The 20,322-nt window shown below is 45.1% G+C and overlaps 1 protein-coding gene across 1 annotated transcript in view; it reads left to right on the top strand.

Annotated features, from left to right (window-relative positions):
- Window positions 1-20,077, top strand: part of Abcc4 (ATP binding cassette subfamily C member 4) — a 212,631-nt gene extending 192,554 nt beyond the window's left edge. The window contains exons 28-31 of the mRNA XM_021181507.2: window positions 1,098-1,270; window positions 1,905-2,010; window positions 11,335-11,469; window positions 18,342-20,077. Coding sequence (XP_021037166.1) covers window positions 1,098-1,270; window positions 1,905-2,010; window positions 11,335-11,469; window positions 18,342-18,449 — 522 coding nt within the window. The 3' untranslated portion in view covers window positions 18,450-20,077. The remainder of the gene's footprint in view (window positions 1-1,097; window positions 1,271-1,904; window positions 2,011-11,334; window positions 11,470-18,341) is intronic.
- The last annotated feature ends 245 nt before the right edge of the window (window positions 20,078-20,322 follow it).

Here is a 20,322-nt window from a genome sequence, read left to right as displayed (position 1 = left end):
TACAATTTAGATGTCAGGAAGTGGTCCCTGTAGAAATGTGGGTCAGTGGCTTTGATAAATTTGTAGCACTTTGGGTCATCATAGTGATTAAGAGTTTTATCTGTCACCTTATAGTTAACCTCCATGACTCTCAGTCACTAATCTGTCCTGTGTTTTGTCTCTGTGAACTCTTAAAGCTATCTCTTAACTAACCATTAAGAAGGGACATTTTCAGGACGTTATGTAGATGGCTCATTAGCTAAGGCCACTTGTTGCTATTACAGAAATCCCACATTCTTTTCCACACCAGGCCACTCATATTACCTGTAACTACAGCTCCAGGCATCTGATGCCCTCTTTATGCTCCTACAGGCAACTGCATTTACATGGATATACATAGACATAGACACATAGACACACACAAACACACACACACACAGAGGCACATATACACACACAGGTACACACAGACACAGACACACACAGAGACACACACACAGGCACACACACACACAGAAGCACATATACACACACAGGCACACATAGACACACACATAGATAAACACACAGACACACACATAGATATATACACAGACATACAGGCATACACACACAGAACCACACATACTCACAGGCAAAAACACATAGATACACACAGAAACACATACACATGCACACAGACACACAGAGGCACACAGACACACACACAAGCACACACAGACACACAGAGGCACACACACATGCATACAGATATACACACAGGTACACATATACACACAGGTGCACACACAGAGAGACACATGCAGGCACATACACATAGATACACACACACACAGGCACACACATACACATACCAAACACAATTTAAAAAGCAAAATTAAATCTTGTCAAAGAGATATTCCCTGTCTTGCCCTGTTTTACCTAGAGGGTAGTCTTCCCTGACACATTTAACATACTTAAGCCGTGTTACTCATAACCCAGGACCAACAGACCATGCTTATCATTGCTTACCTCTATCCTCACGAGGCTTCCAGGAAGAAGTACTCCAGAGCTTATCATGAAGATATTTGTCTAATAGTTCATTTATAAAAGCGTCATCCTTCTGACTACATCTACAGGTACAACTTAAAGAGGCCATTGAAGATCTTCCTGGAAAAATGGATACTGAATTAGCAGAATCGGGATCCAATTTCAGTGTTGGACAGAGACAGTTAGTGTGCCTTGCAAGGGCGATTCTAAAGAAAAACCGAATACTGATCATTGATGAAGCAACTGCAAATGTGGACCCAAGGTACAGAGCCGAGGCTAACACGAATGTGCTGTTGAATGGGAGTTCTAGGTGTGGCTCACAGGAAGCATTTGATGGCACTAAGGGATGTCTGTGTGTATCGGCCCTCCAGATGTGTGGTGCACTAGTGTCTTGTGTGCAGAATTGTATATTTTGTAAAATCATCTTCTGGCTGTGCATATCTCGTTTATGTACATGCAAATACCCCAGAGTCCAGCATCTAAAACCTTCTACCTCCAAGCATTCAGCCTCAAGCATTCAGCTATTCAGAAAAGGGATGCTGAGCTTGTATCCTAGGCCTCACAAGTGAGTCAGATTCCTAAATTCCAAATCTGTGTCGAGCAGTTTGGAGGAAGAAGAATCATTTGCGTTGTTTCTAGCTAGGCTGTTTAGATTCTAGGTTTCCAAGAGGGGAGGGTACGTAGGAGAGGTTGGCATGCCTGTAACCCAAGCATCTCGAAGCCTAACGTAGAAGGGTCTGGGGTTCAAAGCCACCTCAATGGCATAGTGTGGTCAAAACCAGCCTGAGCTCTCTATAATAATAGGGATGATAATAAAGGATTTTTACAAATGTTGTTGAGGGTCACGTGACCTGTCCCCATCTTTGCTGACTCGACGGTGACCTCTGTGATTCCAGAACGGATGAGTTGATACAACAGAAGATCCGGGAGAAGTTTGCCCAGTGCACAGTGCTCACCATTGCTCACAGACTGAACACCATCATTGACAGTGACAAGATAATGGTGAGTCCTGCCCTGGCAGTGCCCACAGATGCTCACACCACTGTCCGTTTATCCTTCCTTCTAAAAAAAAAATGATAGGAACCCCCAGTAAGCAAAGCCCCAGCTAATTCTTCTGTTGCCAGCAGTGCCTTAAGGGCTTATGTGTGCATTGAGTCCTACTATGCATCTGCCTTTGGTGTGCTCCTCTATTTACTGTCTGTCCTAGTGTATTTGCAGGACCATCTTAAGAGGAATTACACCCCAATGAAATGTCCCAAACCAGGCAGTGCTTCATAATATTGCTTCATACTCCGTGGTAGTAGGACAGTGTTATTTTGTGCATGCCACCTGTCTTAGTGTTTCTATTCCTGCACAAAAAAACATCATGACCAAGAAGCAAGTTGGGGAGGAACGGGTTTATTCAGCTTATACTTCCATACTGCTGTTCATCACCAAAGGAAGTCAGGACTGGAACTCAAGCAGGTCAGGAAGCAGGAGCTGATGCAGAGGCCATGGAGGGATGTTCTTTACTGGCTTGCTTCCCCTGGCTTGCTCAGCCTGCTGTCTTATAGAACCAAGACTACCAGCCCAGAGATGGCACCACTCACAATGGGCCCTCCCACCCTTGATCCCTAATTGAGAAAATGCCTTACAGCTGGATCTCATGGAGGCATTTCCTCAAGGGAGGCTCCTTTCTCTGTGATAGCCTAGCTTGTGTCAAGTTGACACACAGAACCAGCCAGTGCGCCACCTTTGTCACGGCTTCCCTGGTCAGAAACTAATCTTCCTGGGGCTGGAGAAATGGCTGGGTAGTCATGAGCTCTTGTGCTGGCTAGTTTTTGTCACACACTACTCTTGCAGAGAACTCTAACCTCAGTTCCCAGCACCCGCGTGTAAAGGAAGAGAAAGGTTAAGTGTGGTTATCTTAGGGTTTTTCCTAGTTTGCTCTCTGTTGCTCTGGGAAATGCCAGGACCACACGCACCTTAGAATGACGGTTTATTTCATTTCATCGTAACACTTTATGGTCCATCAGTGGGAGAATCCAGGGCAGAGACTAAAGCAGAAGCTGTTGAAGAATGCTCCTCACTGGTTCGTTCTCCACGGCTTGCTCAGTCTGCTTTCCTATACAGCCCTGGCCACCTGCATGACCTGTAGGTCCTAGGGATGTTTCATGGGGCTCACCGGTCCACAGCAGGGAAGGACAGAATCTTGCAGAAATGCCAAGCAATCATCTCTAACTCTGGCCAGTCACTATTCAACCCACACGTGGGTATGTAGGTACGAACATCTTGAGTATCCCTTCACCTCTGTTATTGTCAGTGGTGTCAGTGTTTGCCTTGCTAGTGTCTCCTGGTAAATCTTCAGGGCCTGTTTATTCCCTCATTATCTACATCTTTATCCTCAGTGTGGTTTGACACGGCAGGTTACAATCTGGCCCTTCCCTCCCTTCCTGGCCTCACCCCACTGCACTATCTCTCTCTCTGGTATGGAGAATGAAGCCACGGTGGTGTTCCCCTTGTCCTGCGGTGCGTGGCTGCTGTCTTTCTGGCAGCTGTGCTTTCTCCCTCCTGAGTGTTGGCAGCTCGGACTGAGGCTAGCAGTGTAGAGAGAGAATTGAGTGGATTTGGGTGAGGTGGCAAACAGAGTGACTGGACTTGGATTGAATGTGGGAGGAGAGAGGAGTCCCCGTGTTGGTTTCCAAGGTGATCACGCAAGTCCTGGGATACGTGGGTGAGACCAGGGTGAAGTCAACTTGGGAAGGGCTCTCTTTGAACACGTGACCTTGCGTTTCCCTGTGACATTGGCCCTCCCCCTCAGAACTCCAGTGTGGGGAAGTCTTCAGATCATGTCCCCTGGCCATAGAGATATTAGAGACAAAGCAATGTCAGAGGCGATTCCCCCAAGAAGCAGAAATACGATCAGTTGAGCTGCTTTCTGTTGTAAGAATGGCACAGGTCCCCAGCTTAGGGGACCCAAAGACATGCATCCTCTTCTTTCACAGATGGGGACTTAGACCCTGATAGATCCAGCCAGGATGAAGCTTCAGATGTGTTTTAGAACTGATCATCCCACGACTTTCAGCTTGGTAGAACACCAGTGTGCCTGCCAGTTTTCTGTGACTGTAACAAAATACAAAAAAAAAAAAATCAGCTTTTTAAAAGATTTGTTCGGCTCCATAATTGGAAGTTTCCAGCTGGGATTCTCTGGTTCTGTGGTGAAGTGGTGCATCATGGGAGAATGTGTAACAAGACAGAGCTCTTCCGCCATGGCCAGGGTGCCAGAGAGAAAAGAAGGAGCCAAGATTCCACAGTCCCCATCAAGGGCACAACCACATTGTCCTAAAAACTCCCAATAGGCTCCACCTCTTAAAGGTTCTACCGGCTCCCAGTTAGCACTGCTATAGCCACTAAGCTTTGAACAAGGTAGTGGCCTTTGGAGACTTTTGGGATCAAATTGCCGTGGGTGTTCTTTGTCTAACCTTTAAAGTTTGAAGCAGTTTTGGCTTCAGGAATGCCCATTCCTGTAGAAAACAAGAGTTCCGTCCTGTTGTTCCAAAGCATTACAGACATAACGCACGTGTCTTAGCTACCGCTCTATGGCTATGGAGAGACACCATGACCAAGGCAACTCTTAGAAGGGAAGCATTTAGCCTGGTGGGCTGGCTTACAGTTTCAGAGGGCTAGTCCCTGATCATCATGATGGAAAGCAGGTAGGCCGGAGCAGAAGCTGAGACCTTTACATCCTGTTCTGCAGAGTTAGGGTAAGGCAACTGGGGCTGGTGTGGGCTTTGAGGTTTCAAAAATAACAAGGCCACACCTCCCAATCCTTCTCAAATCGGTCCACTGTTGAGGGACCCAGCTTTAAAGCCTATGAGCTCATGGGGGCCGTTCTCATTCAAACCACCACAACCTGTCAATCAGCTGCAAATGTGCCAGAGGCCAGGGGCCAGGCTCAGGGAGTGGCTAACCAAGGGAGGGATGCTGATGAGGGCCATAAGCAACTGCATGGCACCATCAAGTTGAGTGATTGCAAGTGCTTACGGTGTAGCGATTAGACTTACTCTGCGAACACCCCACAAGGCAGATAGGAACGGTTTGTTTACTGTGAGTAAATCAAACAAAAGGCTTGTTGGGAAACAACTGTGGCCCAATTCATGGCTTTGTTTATGTGTTGGCTTTCCAAAGGGATTTAAAAAAACCAAAAACAAAAAAACAGTTTTGGTTCATTAAGCACCATTAATGTGTTAGGCTCAGAATTCTGTTCTATGAAGATGTTCTCTCAATTTTAACTTTATTAAACACGGCGCTGTAGTGTTTATGACAGCTAATTTAATCGCTCTCATTTGCTCAGTTGCCACAAAACAAGGGAGCAAGGCTGACAAATTAGAAAGCCTCCTTCTCCCGATACTCAGCGCTCTCTCCGCGTTCGACTCGGGCTTTTCCCCCCTTTCTTAGGATTAGCTGGATACCTGGCTTCTGCGTTCCCTTCAGCGCATAGCAGGGCTTCCTCCCAGTCCCTGAGCTTTCTGTTCACACAGCTCTGGGCTCTCCCAGGAGCAAGAGCAAGAGACGATTGACTAGGGTCCACAGCTACTACCGCTGCCTGTGTTAGAGGCTGTCCCTGTCTGCAATCAGGGAATTGTAGGGAATTCTAGAGAACCGCAGGCTCAGAGTCTCGGGTTGTGGCTCCCTGTTGACAGGCCACACTGTGGTCTTATAATCTTTACCTTTCTTCTTAGTTGTTTTCCCAGATAAAGTACAACCCGTAACTGTAGTCACACACCCAGCTTGAAGAGCAGAGCAACTCCGAACTAACCAGACTTTTACTTAAGTCTCTTTTTTCACCTTAGTGGAACTTTCCTTTGATGAGCCTACTTGGCCAAAACTAGGTCATTGAAAAAGGAGAGAAAGGAAAAAAAAAATGTCCCATCGAAAATATGCTTACAGTTTCAAGTCCTAAATGGGTGCAAATAACTAACATGGCAGTTCAGACTCCAGAAGAAGAATGTGAGCGCGAGAGGCGAGGGGTGAAGATTAAGGTTATGTTTTGCTCTTGCAGAATAGAAGACACATCACTTTATAAAGCAATTTGATTTCCTCCCTTAGTCTCTTGCATGAAAGAGACCTATATTTTAAAACTGCAATCTTATTTTCTTTCCTGTAATGTCAGGAGTGGTTATGCCCTGTGGATAAACTGGATTAAATTATTTTGAAATGGATCCATCCAATTTTCACATCTGGGACAACTACCCCATCTCTGCAGAGATGGAGGTCTGATAACTCATCCTTGCTAAGCTTATATAACTAGCTGACTCACCCAGTGTATTTGTCCTTAACCTGCTAGACAGCACTGAGCAATTTGAGGTTGTTGTTCCTGGAGAGATCTGGGGATGAGCATGGCTGTCGGAGAAGCATTAATGTGGGATTTGGTTTACAGTTTATTTGGGTCCGGGGGGTGGGGGTGGGACCTAAGCAGAACATTCCAGGAGACTTTTCTTATTAAACATACCAAGAGAAAAATGGAAAACTCACTATTTTTATGCTTGCTTGCTTGTTTGTTTGTTTGTTCTGAAAAATCTAGATTATTTGATCACAGTGGCTGAGTATATAAAAGTTGTGCACCTGGCTCTCAAGATGCCCCACCCCCAACCATATGCACCCAAGTATAAATAACTGTCTATCTCTCTCTCCTTTCTCTCTCCAAGTGTTTACAGAGCCCGTCCGTGCCTTGAGTCTTCCTTTTAAACTCTGTCTTGCCCGCAGCTGTCGGTTTGAAGCACGTGATTTCTGAGTCCTTGTCTTCCATTCTGTATTCCCGCCATCCCACCTGACCTGCTCCCAGTGCATGCTGGACTCTTTCCCTCTTGACTTCTCACTTCTCCCACCACTGGGCACGGCCCAGCTGTGCCCTGAGAGTCAAGTCCTTTGACTGGTTTTCTGCCACTCAGCATTGAGAACTTGGTATGCTCAGATGGTGCCAGGCTTTAGAGACTCCAGTGAATTAGAGAAGTCTCGTGAGCCTGCCATGGGGGTAGGCTCATGGGATAGATGACAGAGCATCTCAGTCAGGGCTCGTGCTGTTTGTGTCTTGAATGCGGTCGTGTCCTCCCATCTGAATTTTCACGTGTCTGATGAGCCTGTGTGATGGTCCACGCTGCCCCATCCTCCCTGGGGATCTTCCTCCCTTGCACAGTAACTTCTTAATGACATGGATCACTAAGTGTGTGATAACCGCGCTGAGTGAACACACAGCTTTGAGGTCACCTGAATTGTCTTCCCATGCATTTTTGCCCGCATGTAACTCGTTCATTATTGATCCTGGAAAGGGGAATAAAAATTGTTTTTCTTTATTCATTTGGGGCTATATACCATGCACACAGGATATAATCTAAGTCCCCAGTGTGATTAAAATTGCACTGGACTGAACAGGCGACAAGTTTCTGATTAGAGTGTGTTTTCTTGAGTCAGGCAGAGTTATATTATCCAAATGAGGAGGGATGATAAAAATTGTTTTCATTTCTCCTTGCTAGTCCTTTATATCTGATAATAAATGTTATATTCTGGACACCCAGAAGGGCATGAGTCCCAGCACGGTTGCCTCTGGCCGGGGCCAAGTCACATAATTTATCTGATGGTCAATGCTCATGTCAGATAGGGAGCACGTGACCAATCATGCTCCTCTCTGAGGAGTCTCCCTTCCTCAGATGGTGCTGTTGTGGGATGGATGGCAAAGACAGATGTTACCTTACTTGTCCCGAGTGTGGGGGTGAACACTGATGACGGTAAGAGCTGGAAATGGGCAAACAATCCCATTTGATGTTACTTCTCAAGAACTAAGACAGATGCTGGGAACGTAGCTTAGTTGGCAGAACTCTTGCCTCGCGTGCCCCAAGTAATGGGTTTGTTCTTCTGAACACTACAAGCCAGGTGTGGTGGCTCACAGCTGTGATTCCAGCACTGGTGACACAAGGGCAGAAGGACCTAGCAACTGCAAGTCCCAGCTGTGCTCTGTTACTAGAGCGTGAGCCAGCGTGAGCTGCAGCGCAGCCTGTCCTGTGGTTTGTTTTGGCCGTGCTTGTTTACTTGTTTTATGTGTTTACTCCTGTTGCCTGCGTGATTGACTCTGTGCCTGTGGAGGCCAGAAGAGGGCAGTGGAGCCAATGGGGCTGGCGTTATAGCTGTTGTGTACTGTCATGTGGGTGCCGGGAATTAACCTAGAGTCCTCTGGCAGAGCAGCCTGTGCTCCTAACCACTGAGCCATCTCTCCAGGCAGGACTCTTGTCTTTTAAAAACACAACAAAACTATCCCATGCAGAGATTTCTCTTTTGTCATTAATCTCACTGGACCACGTTTTTGCTACCTGGCATTTAGATATCAGAGTCTGCCACCCCCAGCTCTTAGCCCATTCATTTATTTGGTGTGATAACATTCTGGTTCCTTTTTAAATACTCTGTGTGTGTGTGTGTGTGTGTGTGTGTGTGTGTGTGTGTGTGCATCCTTGCATGTGTGTGTGTGTTTGTGTGTGTGTATGCATGTGTGTGTTGTGTTACTAGAAACAGAACCTAGGCTGAGCTACACTCTAGCCCTGTGATAAGGCATGTCAAAACCACACTTAAAAAGCCTGTCGTAGTTTACATTTTCAAAGCGTTATCATGCAAATTGTTCAAAAGTTCTAAGGGCTAAGGACATATCTCTTCCTTGTCGAGTGTCACTTGGCATGAATTACACCTGAGCTCACTCTCCCAGCAAAATAAATAATTTGTAATAATTATCACAATTCTGTTATATGCCTCCAAGTGAAAACTATCCAGCTGGGCTGGAGACATGGCTCCGCAGTTAAGAGCACTTGCAGCCCTTGCAGAGGACCTGAGTTCTATTCCCAGCACCAACATGGGGTTACCCACAATCACTGGCGACCTCAGCTCTCAGGAAATTCAGCCTCTCTGACCTCTGTGGACAACTACAAATGCACACACATACACATGGACATACACACACACACACACACCCATGAAAACACATACAAGGACACACACACACATACATGGACACACATAGGGACACATACTCGGACACACACACAGGGACACATATACACACACAAGGACACATATACACACACATGGACACACATATATGGGGACACACACATACATGGACACACACACAGGGACACATATACACACAGGGACACACACAGGGACACATACACACACATGGACACACACACAGGGGTGCACATATAAACACAGACACACACATATATATACACAGATACACATACATATATACATGAACACATGGGTATGCACATGGACACATACATATACATATTTTAAAATATTTATAAATTTAAAAATATTTATTTTTAAACCTTTAAACTTCTCAACAAACTAAAGTACAAATTGTTGTTAATACTAAGAAGGCAGAGAGTACTTTTTTTAATCAATGGTCTTTCTGACACTTCTGTTACAAACCCTCCTGCCTTCTGAGAGTGTTTGCTGACTGGGCCTTTACAAATGATGGTCACTTTTGAGATCTGCCACTCTGAGTGTCATTTGTGTGTTTCATACCCTGTGGGAAGGGGAAAGACCCATCTTACATTTTAATACATTCAGTAGGAAGTTAGATGGGGACAAAAGAGCAGTTGTTATAAATTCAGGCTAGAGAGATGGCTCAGCGGTTAAGAGCATTGACTGTTCTTGCAGAGGTCCTGAGTTCAATTCCCAGCAACCACATGGTGGCTCACAACCATCTGTAATGGGATCTGATGCCCTTTTCTGTTGTGTCTGAAGAAAGTGTCTGTACTCATATAAATAAAATAAATCTTAAATTCAGGCAGTCTGTTACAGTCGGAGAACTCAGGGTCTACCTCCGAAGCGTGATTTTAAGTTTACTTTTTGCTTCTGCAGAGTAGAAAGTTCATCGTTTTGTAAAGTAAGTTGACTCATTTACTTAGCCTTTAGCAAAGGAGAGACCTGCATTTCAAAACTGTGATTTCGCCCTTCGTTAACGTCAGGAGGAGTGGCTATGCCCTGCAATGCAACACTTAAGTAAAATTACACATTCGGGGCCTCTAAATTGGCATGCCAAATTATAGGACATTCTAATTATTATGTGGATGTGGCAGATTCAATTATTCTTGAACTCTTTTGAGAAAGCAGCCCTTAGCAGCAATTCACAGTAGTAAACAAAAGATTAACAGAAAAAAATGCCCTTTAGGGGACTCTATAAATGTTTCCGATTAAATACCATGGGCCAAATTAACTGTAATATCCAGATACAGAAAAACAACCCCAGCCCTGCATAGAGTTTCAGTGGATTCTCTCGAGGTGGATTTACTCTAAACACAGCCCAATGAAGAACGGAGTAAGTATCACCTACATGGGAGCTGTTTCCCTCGGTGCGTGCGTCATTTGGGCCAGCTGTCTCCAACTCTCTCTTCTGTCTGAAACCATTAACCAAAGCCACTAATAGTGGACGAGCGCCTCCCTCCACCTCTCCATCCCCAGGGTAGACCAATGAGCTGGCTGCTGGCTGCAAGGCCGGCAGCTAAAGGGAGAGAGAGAAGGAAGCCAGAAAGGGAAGCTCAAAAGATACCCAGCCCTGTGCCCTTCAGACCGAGCTGCCCCGAAGGCTGTGCGGACTTGAGGTCATCAGAATTCTGAGCTCGGTGTCTCTATGACTTTCTGAGTCTTATCCAGAGAGAGATTAGATTTCTATCATTTTCATCTGTGCACAGCAGTGCTAAAGTCGCTCGTCTGTCATTTACTGGGGTTGACTGTAGAATACAACTCATCAGGCTTAGTCCCCCCTGTCAGCCCCAAAGAACCTCAGGACGCGCTTCTCCCACCAGCTACTGCTCAGATCCATCCAGCTTGGTGATTTACTCTCAAGCCACTGTCGCTTGGCTCTTCTGACATGACCCATGTTCTATTAAACAGGCTGGTTCTCTTCAGTCCATAGATTCCTTAGCTCTGCGTGTACATATATGCACCCCTCAAAGCTCAGAGTCTGGAGGTTTTAAAAGCACTAAAAGACTCCCCTAACAGCCTTGGCAGAATGCATAGAGCAACAGACAGCTGAGCACCCCTGTAATAATAGTCTAGAACTTTCATTTTTCTAACTTCCCTGTAACATTAAAATAATAAAAGGTCAGGTTGGCCTTTGTTTGCTGTGTAGCTCTGGGTAATCAAACCTTTCAGGGATTCTCCAGGCTACCACCCAAATAGATCGTCTGTATTCTCCCTGGTCCCGCCCCTTTCCGAAGCATTGTCTGTGTGATAATATATTGCTGCAAGACATTGTGTGTCTCAGTGGGCTTTTTTTCTGCTGATCCCCAGGTTTTGGATTCAGGAAGACTGAAAGAATATGATGAGCCGTATGTCTTGCTGCAGAATCCAGAGAGCCTCTTTTACAAGATGGTTCAGCAGCTGGGCAAGGGCGAAGCCGCTGCCCTCACCGAAACAGCAAAACAGGTGAGTTGGCCCAGCAGCCTTAATTACAGTGTGTCTCACCCGTTCCCTCCTCGCCATTTGGCACCAGGGGTCTGGTTTAAAAAAAAAAAAAAAGCACTGTGTGCCCTTTTCAATTATAAGCCTCGGGAGACAAAGCTTCAACACGTCCAGGGTTGAAGTCAGGTCTACCAGGACTTGGCAGGAGCACCCAGGGAAGGTGTGTGCACATGTGCACGTGCAAGCAGGCGTGCCCAAGAGGGCGTGAGCCCTGACAGCAGACTCATTACATTTCTTTCTCATGGATGCTTAACACATTGCAATGCAGGTATTGTTGGGATTCATCCAGGAAGTTAGGTTAAGGTGAAAATGGAATCTGTTTGTTATAAAAAGGTCTACTAGAGAGGCGTCAGGCCGCCCCTGTTCTTTTCCTTAAAATTCGTAAAGAACACCAGTATCGCTTGCTCCTGCCTATCTCCATAAACCTTTGTTGAGTTTTGGGTCCAAAGAAACCTTTGTTTGTCTTCTCCTACCTTCTGGAGAAGGTAAATGCGCAAGCAGGGTGTCTCCAGACTTGATTACACCTCAAGCAACCGCCTAGTGTGTGGAGTGGAAAGGCTTTAAGGACACTCAGGCTGCATGGGAGCTTTCCATGTGCACCCATGGGTGCCTCGGGTAACTGCACTCTGGTCTAAGGGACTTACTGTCATACAGCTGTAACAGTAGGCTCCACAATACAGGTGTGGCTTTTGACCTTCATTCCTTTCTATATTTCTCAGATTTCTCAACAATATAGGCAGAATAAAATTGCTTGGGGTTGTGTAACATCTTAAGTATCTATTAAAGACAATAGAACAAGAAACCGCGTCTTAGCATCCTGCCAGTCGTGGGTAAGCAGTCGCAGCTAAACCCTAGGCTCCCCTTTTACCACCATATCAGCTCCTTACAAATAGGGGCTGGAGAGATGGCTCATTAGTTAAGAGCATTTGCTCCTCAGTCATGTGGGCCAGAGTTTGGATTCCAGAACTCACGTAACAAGCAGGCATTCCACTCAGACATCGTGTGCACATCCCACAGGCGTCCCTAATCACGCAGACACACCCTGACCCACGAATAAGTAAAGTCAATTCTAAAACTGGTAAGTTAATGGGTTGTGCGTATATAAAAGTGTTGTGTTGGCTACCACGTGCGAAGCGTGTGTGAGCATACCTTTAGTCATCGGTGATAACAGACCAGAGAAGGCCAGCAAGTGAGCCACGAAGGTGACAGCATCGGGGACGAGGTTTTGATGCTCATTAGATGCAGTGCTCTGGGCTATGGTTCAGGTTCTCTGAACTTTATGTCTGCTGAGGAAGCTATGGCTTAGAGAACAGAAACACAAAGCCAGGAAGTCACTGGAAGCCATGTGTTTTAAAATGTGCTTCACATTGTGAACAAGATGGAAGGCATCTTGAGGCGGCAAAGTGTGTAAGGCTTTTTACAGAGAATTTAGAAATGAAAACAGAAGTTGGAACAGTGTTCGGGACCAAGCTTTCACTCCTGGCAATGGCAAGAGCCTCACCTAGGTTCTCCAATATAGCTTTTGGGATTAAATGATTTGATAACTGTTTGTAATAGCCAGCCTAGCAGATAATAGCTGCCAAGGGTACAGAATTTTTTTATGTGTACATGTGTCGTTCTTTGTAAGAGTGTATACACGCATGATATTAACTATAACAGCTGTAAAGCTAACATAGTAACTACATTATGCTACTTGTGATATAAATATAATACTGCTTTAGTCATACCTCAGTTTTTTGCACAGTCAGCTTCCATCAAAGCTCTGTTTCATACATATAGTTTATAGTTTAGGTTTGATTTTCTTTTTATCACAGAAATTATTTAAGAGGAACATCTGCTAGTAATATAATAGTTTTCTATTTTAGTTAACATTTACACTGTCATTGTTCTGTGGTAAATAACGCTTTCTCTCCTGTCAGCTTACTTGATAATTCATTCTTTCTTGTGCCCTTGTGCCCTGGTGCTCTGGAAATCTTTATAAGAGGTTGTTTTGAGTGCTCTCTCTTAGCAATGATCAGCCTAGTGATTTTCTGTCCATCTGCTTTATTAACTAAATGGTCCTTACTGTGCCTACATTAGTTTTTCTCATGTGACTCCTATGTGGAAATGAACGTCCCATACAGACAGTATATGCCTCTCTTTATGGCTCATCTCACATTCACTTTGAATATTCTTATTTTTCTCAACTTGCAGATATTTATGACTTCCGTTATGAGTTGTACTGTCTACAATTCGAGCAGTCTTTCTGTGTTCGTGTAAGGCCTTTGGGTTTTAATTCTAGGCTGCTCAACGCTGAGGTGGACCCTTGTTCCCCTTCACCCTGTCCTCATTTGCTGCATATGCCTTTGTCATTAATACCAGAAATGTGCCTTCCTTACATGCATGGAGTTGGCTTTCGCTCAGAGATGCAATCCTAGCCTTTCTACCTCTCCTGGGCATATATCCAGAAGATGTCCCAACCGGTAAGAAGGACACATGCTCCACTATGTTCATAGCAGCCTTATTTATAATAGCCAGAAGCTGGAAAGAACCCAGATGCCCCTCAACAGAGGAATGGATACAGAAATTATGGTACATTTACACAATGGAGTACTACTCAGTTATTAAAAAGAATGAATTTATGAAATTCCTAGCCAAATGGATGGACCTGGAGGGCATCATCTTGAGTGAGGTAACACAATCACAAAGGAACTCACATAATATGTATTCACTGATAAGTGGATATTAGCCCAAAACTTAGGATACCCAAGATATAAGATACAATTTGCTAAACGCATGAAACTCAAGAAGAATGAAGACCAAAGTGTGGACACTGTGCACCTTCTTAGAATTGGGAACAAAACATCCATGGAAGGAGTTACAGAGACAAAGTTTGGAGCTGTGATGAAAGGATGGACCATCTAGAGACTGCCGTATCCAGGGATCCATCCCATAATCAGCTTCTAAACGCTGACACCATTGCATACACTAGCAAGATTTTGCTGAAAGGACCCAAATATAGCTGTTTCTTGTGAGACGATGCCGGGGCCTAGCAAACACAGGAGTGGATGCTCACAGTCAGCTATTGGATGGATCACAGGGCTCCCAATGGAGAAGCTAGAGAAAGTACCCAAGGAGCTAAAGGGATCTGCAACCCTATAGTTGGAACAACATGATGAACTAACCAGTACCCCGGAGCTCTTGTCTCTAGCTGCATATGTATCGAAAGATGGCCTAGTCGGCCATCACTGGAAAGAGAGGCCCATTGGACTTGCAAACTTTATATGCCCCAATATAGGGGAATGCCAGGGCCAAAAGAATGGGAATGGGTGGGTAGGGAAGTGGGGGGCACTATGGGGGACTTTTGGGATAGCATTGGAAATGTAATTGAGGAAAATATGTAATAAAAAATATTAAAAATTAAAAAAAAACAAAGGGATGGCTTTAACCCATTTGCATTTATTGAAGTCACAGGTATGACTGATGTCTGAAAGGGTCATCATACTAGGCATTCCGTGCTTTTCATATGTGTGTCACATTACCCTTGTCAACTTCATAACACCATTTCTCCTTAAGCTTCTTGAAATATTAATTCCCAGTTACTCTGCTTGCTCAGCCAATCCCGTCTCCACATCTCACTCTGTGGTTCCTCTCCTCAGTAAGTCATCTCCGGGCTGCCCCTTGTAAAACAGTCATTTCTGTCATCCTTTCCTTTTCCTCTTCACTGATGACATCCGTGAGTCAGATTTCACCTCCAGGCTTCTCACCCTCTGCACAGGGGCTTCTGCTGCACTGGACTGTGTTCTGGATGCTTTCCTGAAACCGTCATCTGCACGCTGAGCATTCCTCGTTATCAGTTTGTCTTGATCCGTCCTTCCTCTCACGTATCTAGTTTGTCAACCCGTCTTTTCATTATTGTCACCACTTTTTACTTCTGAATAAAATGGTTTTTGGTTTTATTTTGTTGTTGGTTTTTTTTTTTTTCCTAATCACATTGCTGCTGGATGGTTGCAAATAGGACATTGTTTCAGATGTTTATAAACTCTTTCTATTTCTATAAACTCTTTCTATTTCTCTATATCTTAGATGTTTAAGGTGATTTCTAAAAGAGTAAGAGTTTGCTAATTCATTGCTCAATAATCTAAAAAGCTGGACTAAACCTCTAGTCTTAACTTGACAGCAAGCCCAGTGGCAGGAATCTAACTAGACCAGCCTTACAGTTGACGTGCACGAGGCCTTGAGAATCAGTGTGAGCGAGCCAGAGTTCTGCTGGTGAGCGAGGCTACCCTGACGGTCTGGAGCCAGAATGCAGCACACCACCAAGTGGTATCTTATAAATGCAGTGTCAATGGAAGCCACTGCTCTCCTCTGTCCACGAGGGGAAAGTTACGTTTCTTTGTGATGTAGCATGTGGTCCCTGACGGGCGAGGGAATGGCTGGCCTTGGTTTCAGCCCACATCAGAGGAACTATGTAAAGAATCTAAGCAAAAGGAATGAAGCGGAGCAGAAGATTCGCCCCCAGACTTGAGTGTGATGGCAGCATCTCTCTTTCCCCACGTCCTGGTGAGGCACCATTACCGTTGGCCACATGAAGAAACTGAGGAAGAAAAGCCCAGCTAAGGGTTCAGAGTTACCAACCAGCAGGCCCTAGTCCCCCAAGCCCCAGGCATCTCCTAGCCTGCCTTCCTCTCTTCCCGCCTCCCAGGCTACCATATTAATTCCGTTAACAGTGTCTCAACACCAGGCCTGGGATTCGGCAAAGATCCTCTCAGAAGGCCCACAAAAGGGAGTCGGAGCTGAAGTGGTTTCATGCTTCCGTTCTGTAGCATTGCTTTCCCCCCTCACCGAGGGGCTGCTTCTCCAAGCAGCCATCATTAGCACACCCAGCACTTAGCTCGGCGTGTTTTCAGCCTGCAGTTTGTAGCCATTAATTAGTTCCTATGAGGTAAGTCTTTGTTATCTCGTTTTTACAGATGAGGCAGACAGTGTGGAGGGAGGCTAAGTAGATGTTGCAGTATCAGCTGGGTATTCAGGAGAAAGACAGAGACTGGTTCCTTTTAGCCTAGGCTCAGCCTGCGGCTTGAGGGCCCAGTAGAGAAGGTTGGCCATCTTTTGGCTTGATCTCATGTAGACGCTGTGAGACTGGGAATCTACAATTGGTAGAATGTCTCGCCCGGCATGCATTAATCCTGACTCCCCAAAATTAAAAACAAACAAAAATTTAAATTTAAATTTAGAAGAAGGTGCTCAGCCTCAAGCACATCGTTATCCAGAAAGTGTTATAAACGTGGTAGGAGAAACCAAGTCAGGGCTCTTATACACACCTGAAACGGTTCTCAGCCATTTTTGTTAACCCATGTGTGTGTGTGTGTGTGTGTGTGTGTGTTGCCTCCGTGGATGTGTATGCAGCATATGAATGCAGTGCCCACAGAGTCCAGAAGAGGGCGTTAGGTCCTCTGGAACTGGAGTTACAGGCAGACATGACTAGCCCTGTGGGAAATAGAGAGTCTGTAGGTGGAGATTATGTGAAATTTGAATACACAGACACACCAAAAAGAACAGGTTCTTTTTATGTTCGAAAGCATGTATTAGGGAAATAGTCTCAAGGTTGTGTTCCAGTAGGCTATTTCTTCTTAAGTGACATTTCCTTCATAAATGGAATCTTCCATGTTGCGGTCTTTAGGGAGAAGTCTGCAAGCTAGCCAAGGGAGGGTACTTAGTAGGGAAGTAGGTGCCAGTGACCTTGTAGCCTGGGAAGTCCCTCATTCCCACTGATAACTTTGTGGACAGCACCCACGAATGTAAATCCACAGCTGGGGGTTTGTAAAGTGGATCCAGCATCCCGAGACCCAGCTTGTGACATGTGTCAGCTCAGAGAGATGCTGCATTTTTCTGTTTTAAAGACTCAAACAAAACTTTTCACATTCTCCTTTGAAGGGAAAAAAAAAATTACATTTGAAGGCCTTTTTCACGCAAACACATTTGGAGATAAGAGCTCACGAGTCCCGACATTATTTCATTTTGTAATACACGTCTGTCAAGGAACCCAGATATGATACAGCCGCTAAAAACGGATGATTGCGGAACAGAGAGACCTGACAGCATTTCATGTCCTTTATGTTCCGATTACACGTTTATCAGAGAACCCGTATCTCTTCTATTGCAGCTTGGAATTGGCAGAATTCAGGAATTCAAAGGCTTGGCAAAGAGCTGTCCTATTATTTGGTATCATCTTCCATTTGAGAGAAGTCGCCTGGTTGGGTCATTGTCATAGCCTTTGCTTCTCTTTTCATTACTGTGGTCCGCTATCCACAGATCGTGGCTCTATAGGCCCCACGACGGCCTTGCTGCACAAATTAAGTGCCGGGATATTTCATACGTAGAGGCCAGAGTTTCAATGCTTGTCAGTCAGGGTTTGTAATATATAGGGATTACAACCTGAGATTAGCATCCAAGCCCATTGTGCTCATTTTATGCACGAAAATGAGAAACTTCAGTACAGATGCCCGATCGCCTGGCCTCTTTGTCATTCCCCCCCCCCCTCCTGTTTTTAAATTATCTCTGGGTTTTGAGTCAGTAAAATGATTTTGCTTATCAGTTTAGTGGCGTGATAAAGCATATCTGTGAATCAAAGTGATCAGAAGTAAAGTGGATCTCCAAGTTGTTGGGTATTCAGCACCGCCGAGCGGAGGGTTTTGGCTGGTGTTTAACAGCATGTGTGCTTGCCTGGGCTTCTAATTGTTCCTCAATGAGTGCTGTGATTTCCTGGATGGAGACAGACAGGTATAACCTCCAAGAAAGAGAAAGGCTTGAAAAATTTACTCATATTCTGTTTTTTGCCTGCCTCTTTCCCACAGGTATACTTCAGACGGAATTACCCAGATATTACATTCACCAGCCCCGCGGTTATGAACACCTCCAATGGACAGCCCTCGGCCTTAACAATATTTGAAACAGCATTGTGACCACCAGGACATCATTGTAGAGTCTTTATTGAAGGTGTTCCCCACCCCGCCCAGGGGCTTGCACTTGGAAGACTACAGCACACCTGGTTTCCTTTCTTTCTGCCACAGACCCTTCACAGACGAGAGACTGCTTGGTGTCTTTGGATTTTTCCCTCCGACTTTAGTCTGTGATTTCAGGTTCTAACAACATGGCCTGTCGTTTTATTTTAAAAGTTCCTGGTGTTCTTTACAAATCTAGTTCTGAGGTGCAGGCCACCACCAGCAGCGTCTACCAGGCTTTGTGCCTTAACAGACTCAAGGGCTGAAGCCCATTCGTTTTATAAGCTGTCACCGTGGGCTGCTGCTTCCTCTTGCCTTAAAAGTACCCTCTCCAGGTGTGTCAGGGACTCTGTTTACTTGAAGACTGTGTGCAGTTGCCAGTTTGTCTCCCTGCTGTCTTTGATTGAGCTAGGACTCATAATTTCCCTGCAAAGGTCTCTGGTTAAAATAGAATAGATAGAATTAACAGGAACCACAACAACAACAACACCCCCCCCCAAAAAAAAAATCCATATAATTTAACTTTGCTGGAGAGAGACTATCCCAGCACCTATACATATACAAAGATATATGTCTAAAGTATGGAAGACATTTATGTTGGAAAATCAACTTCTGCTTTCTCAGAATGGGAGACCGAGCAGAGGTTAGGCACCCCTCCCCCTCGCGTCCGTGAGTCCCTCTGGGCGGCTTGTGCACTGATCGGATCGGCACCGTGACACTTCCCCTGGACTGTGACTCCCAAATGCATAATGTTAATCTCGTTTGGCTTCTGGTTTACAGAAGGTAACGCTCCTATTGGCTGTGAGCCGTTGGTGAAATCTTTTCACATCGACACCAACTGCTCTCCCTGGCTCGTGAAAACCTGAGCATCGTTAGAGTCGTCGGCTGTACGCGCTCAGGATGCTGTGCACAAGCCATGCTCTCTAAAGCCCATCCAGATTAGTTTAGCTAATGGCAGGTCTTAAGGACCTTGTGATTAGTCAATCAACAAACCCACAACACTTCCTAGGACCTGATGTGCTTCATGTAACTATAGGTCTGAAAATTTTCTGGGGGATGGTGGCAAGGGTCTATGTCAGGGTTCAAGTTACTAAAGGTTTTACTGTCATAATTTAAAGGGGACTCTTCACGACCCGTCATGATAAACCATCTTCAAGTTATCTGTGTGTGTGTGTGTGTGTGTGTGTATCAGGTTTTTAGACTGGTGGACAGAACAAAGCCTGTTTTAACAGTGGAACCTTAAAGAGCACACCTACACCAAACCACCAAAACCACGCGGAGCACAGTGACTGTTTGACTCTTGGTATTCAGAAGTCTGTAATGAATGTAATGATGTTTAGGCCAGTAAATGATGTACATTCATCCTTTATTGGTAGTCACAGTTTATATTTCAAGAGACGGAGATGCAACGCTGACAATATTAAGATATTTGAATATTTAGAAATGTCTTAATGTATATATGTTTATGTTTATTTGGTCCTGAGAAATTAAAAGCGGTCATACAAATATGTTCCTACTTCATTTCTACTTTTCACACCATCACAGGACAAACCAAAGTCAACTGAAATAAATGACAGTTTCCATCCCCATTCAAAGATCTGTTTATTCTTTGAAGGATTATGATCTGCCTCATGTCCTTGCTGGCGAAAGCCAGCGAGCTTTTGTGAGATCAAAAGGGACCTACCACCACCACCTGTTTCTCTTGGCTACTTGGGTGTAGCAGATTGTCTAAGGGGAGGCGTGGGTTGCAGACAACCTGAAACAGTCACTCCTGACGCTGTCAGGTAACTCTCCTCCTTTCCAGAAGGGAAATTAGCTTACGCCCCAAGGCCTG

Source organism: Mus caroli, chromosome 14 (assembly GCF_900094665.2).
Source record: "Mus caroli chromosome 14, CAROLI_EIJ_v1.1, whole genome shotgun sequence".
Lineage (NCBI taxonomy): Eukaryota > Metazoa > Chordata > Mammalia > Rodentia > Muridae > Mus > Mus caroli.
The sequence above is the reverse complement of the archived record's forward strand: the minus strand, read 5'-3'. Positions and strand labels throughout refer to the sequence as shown.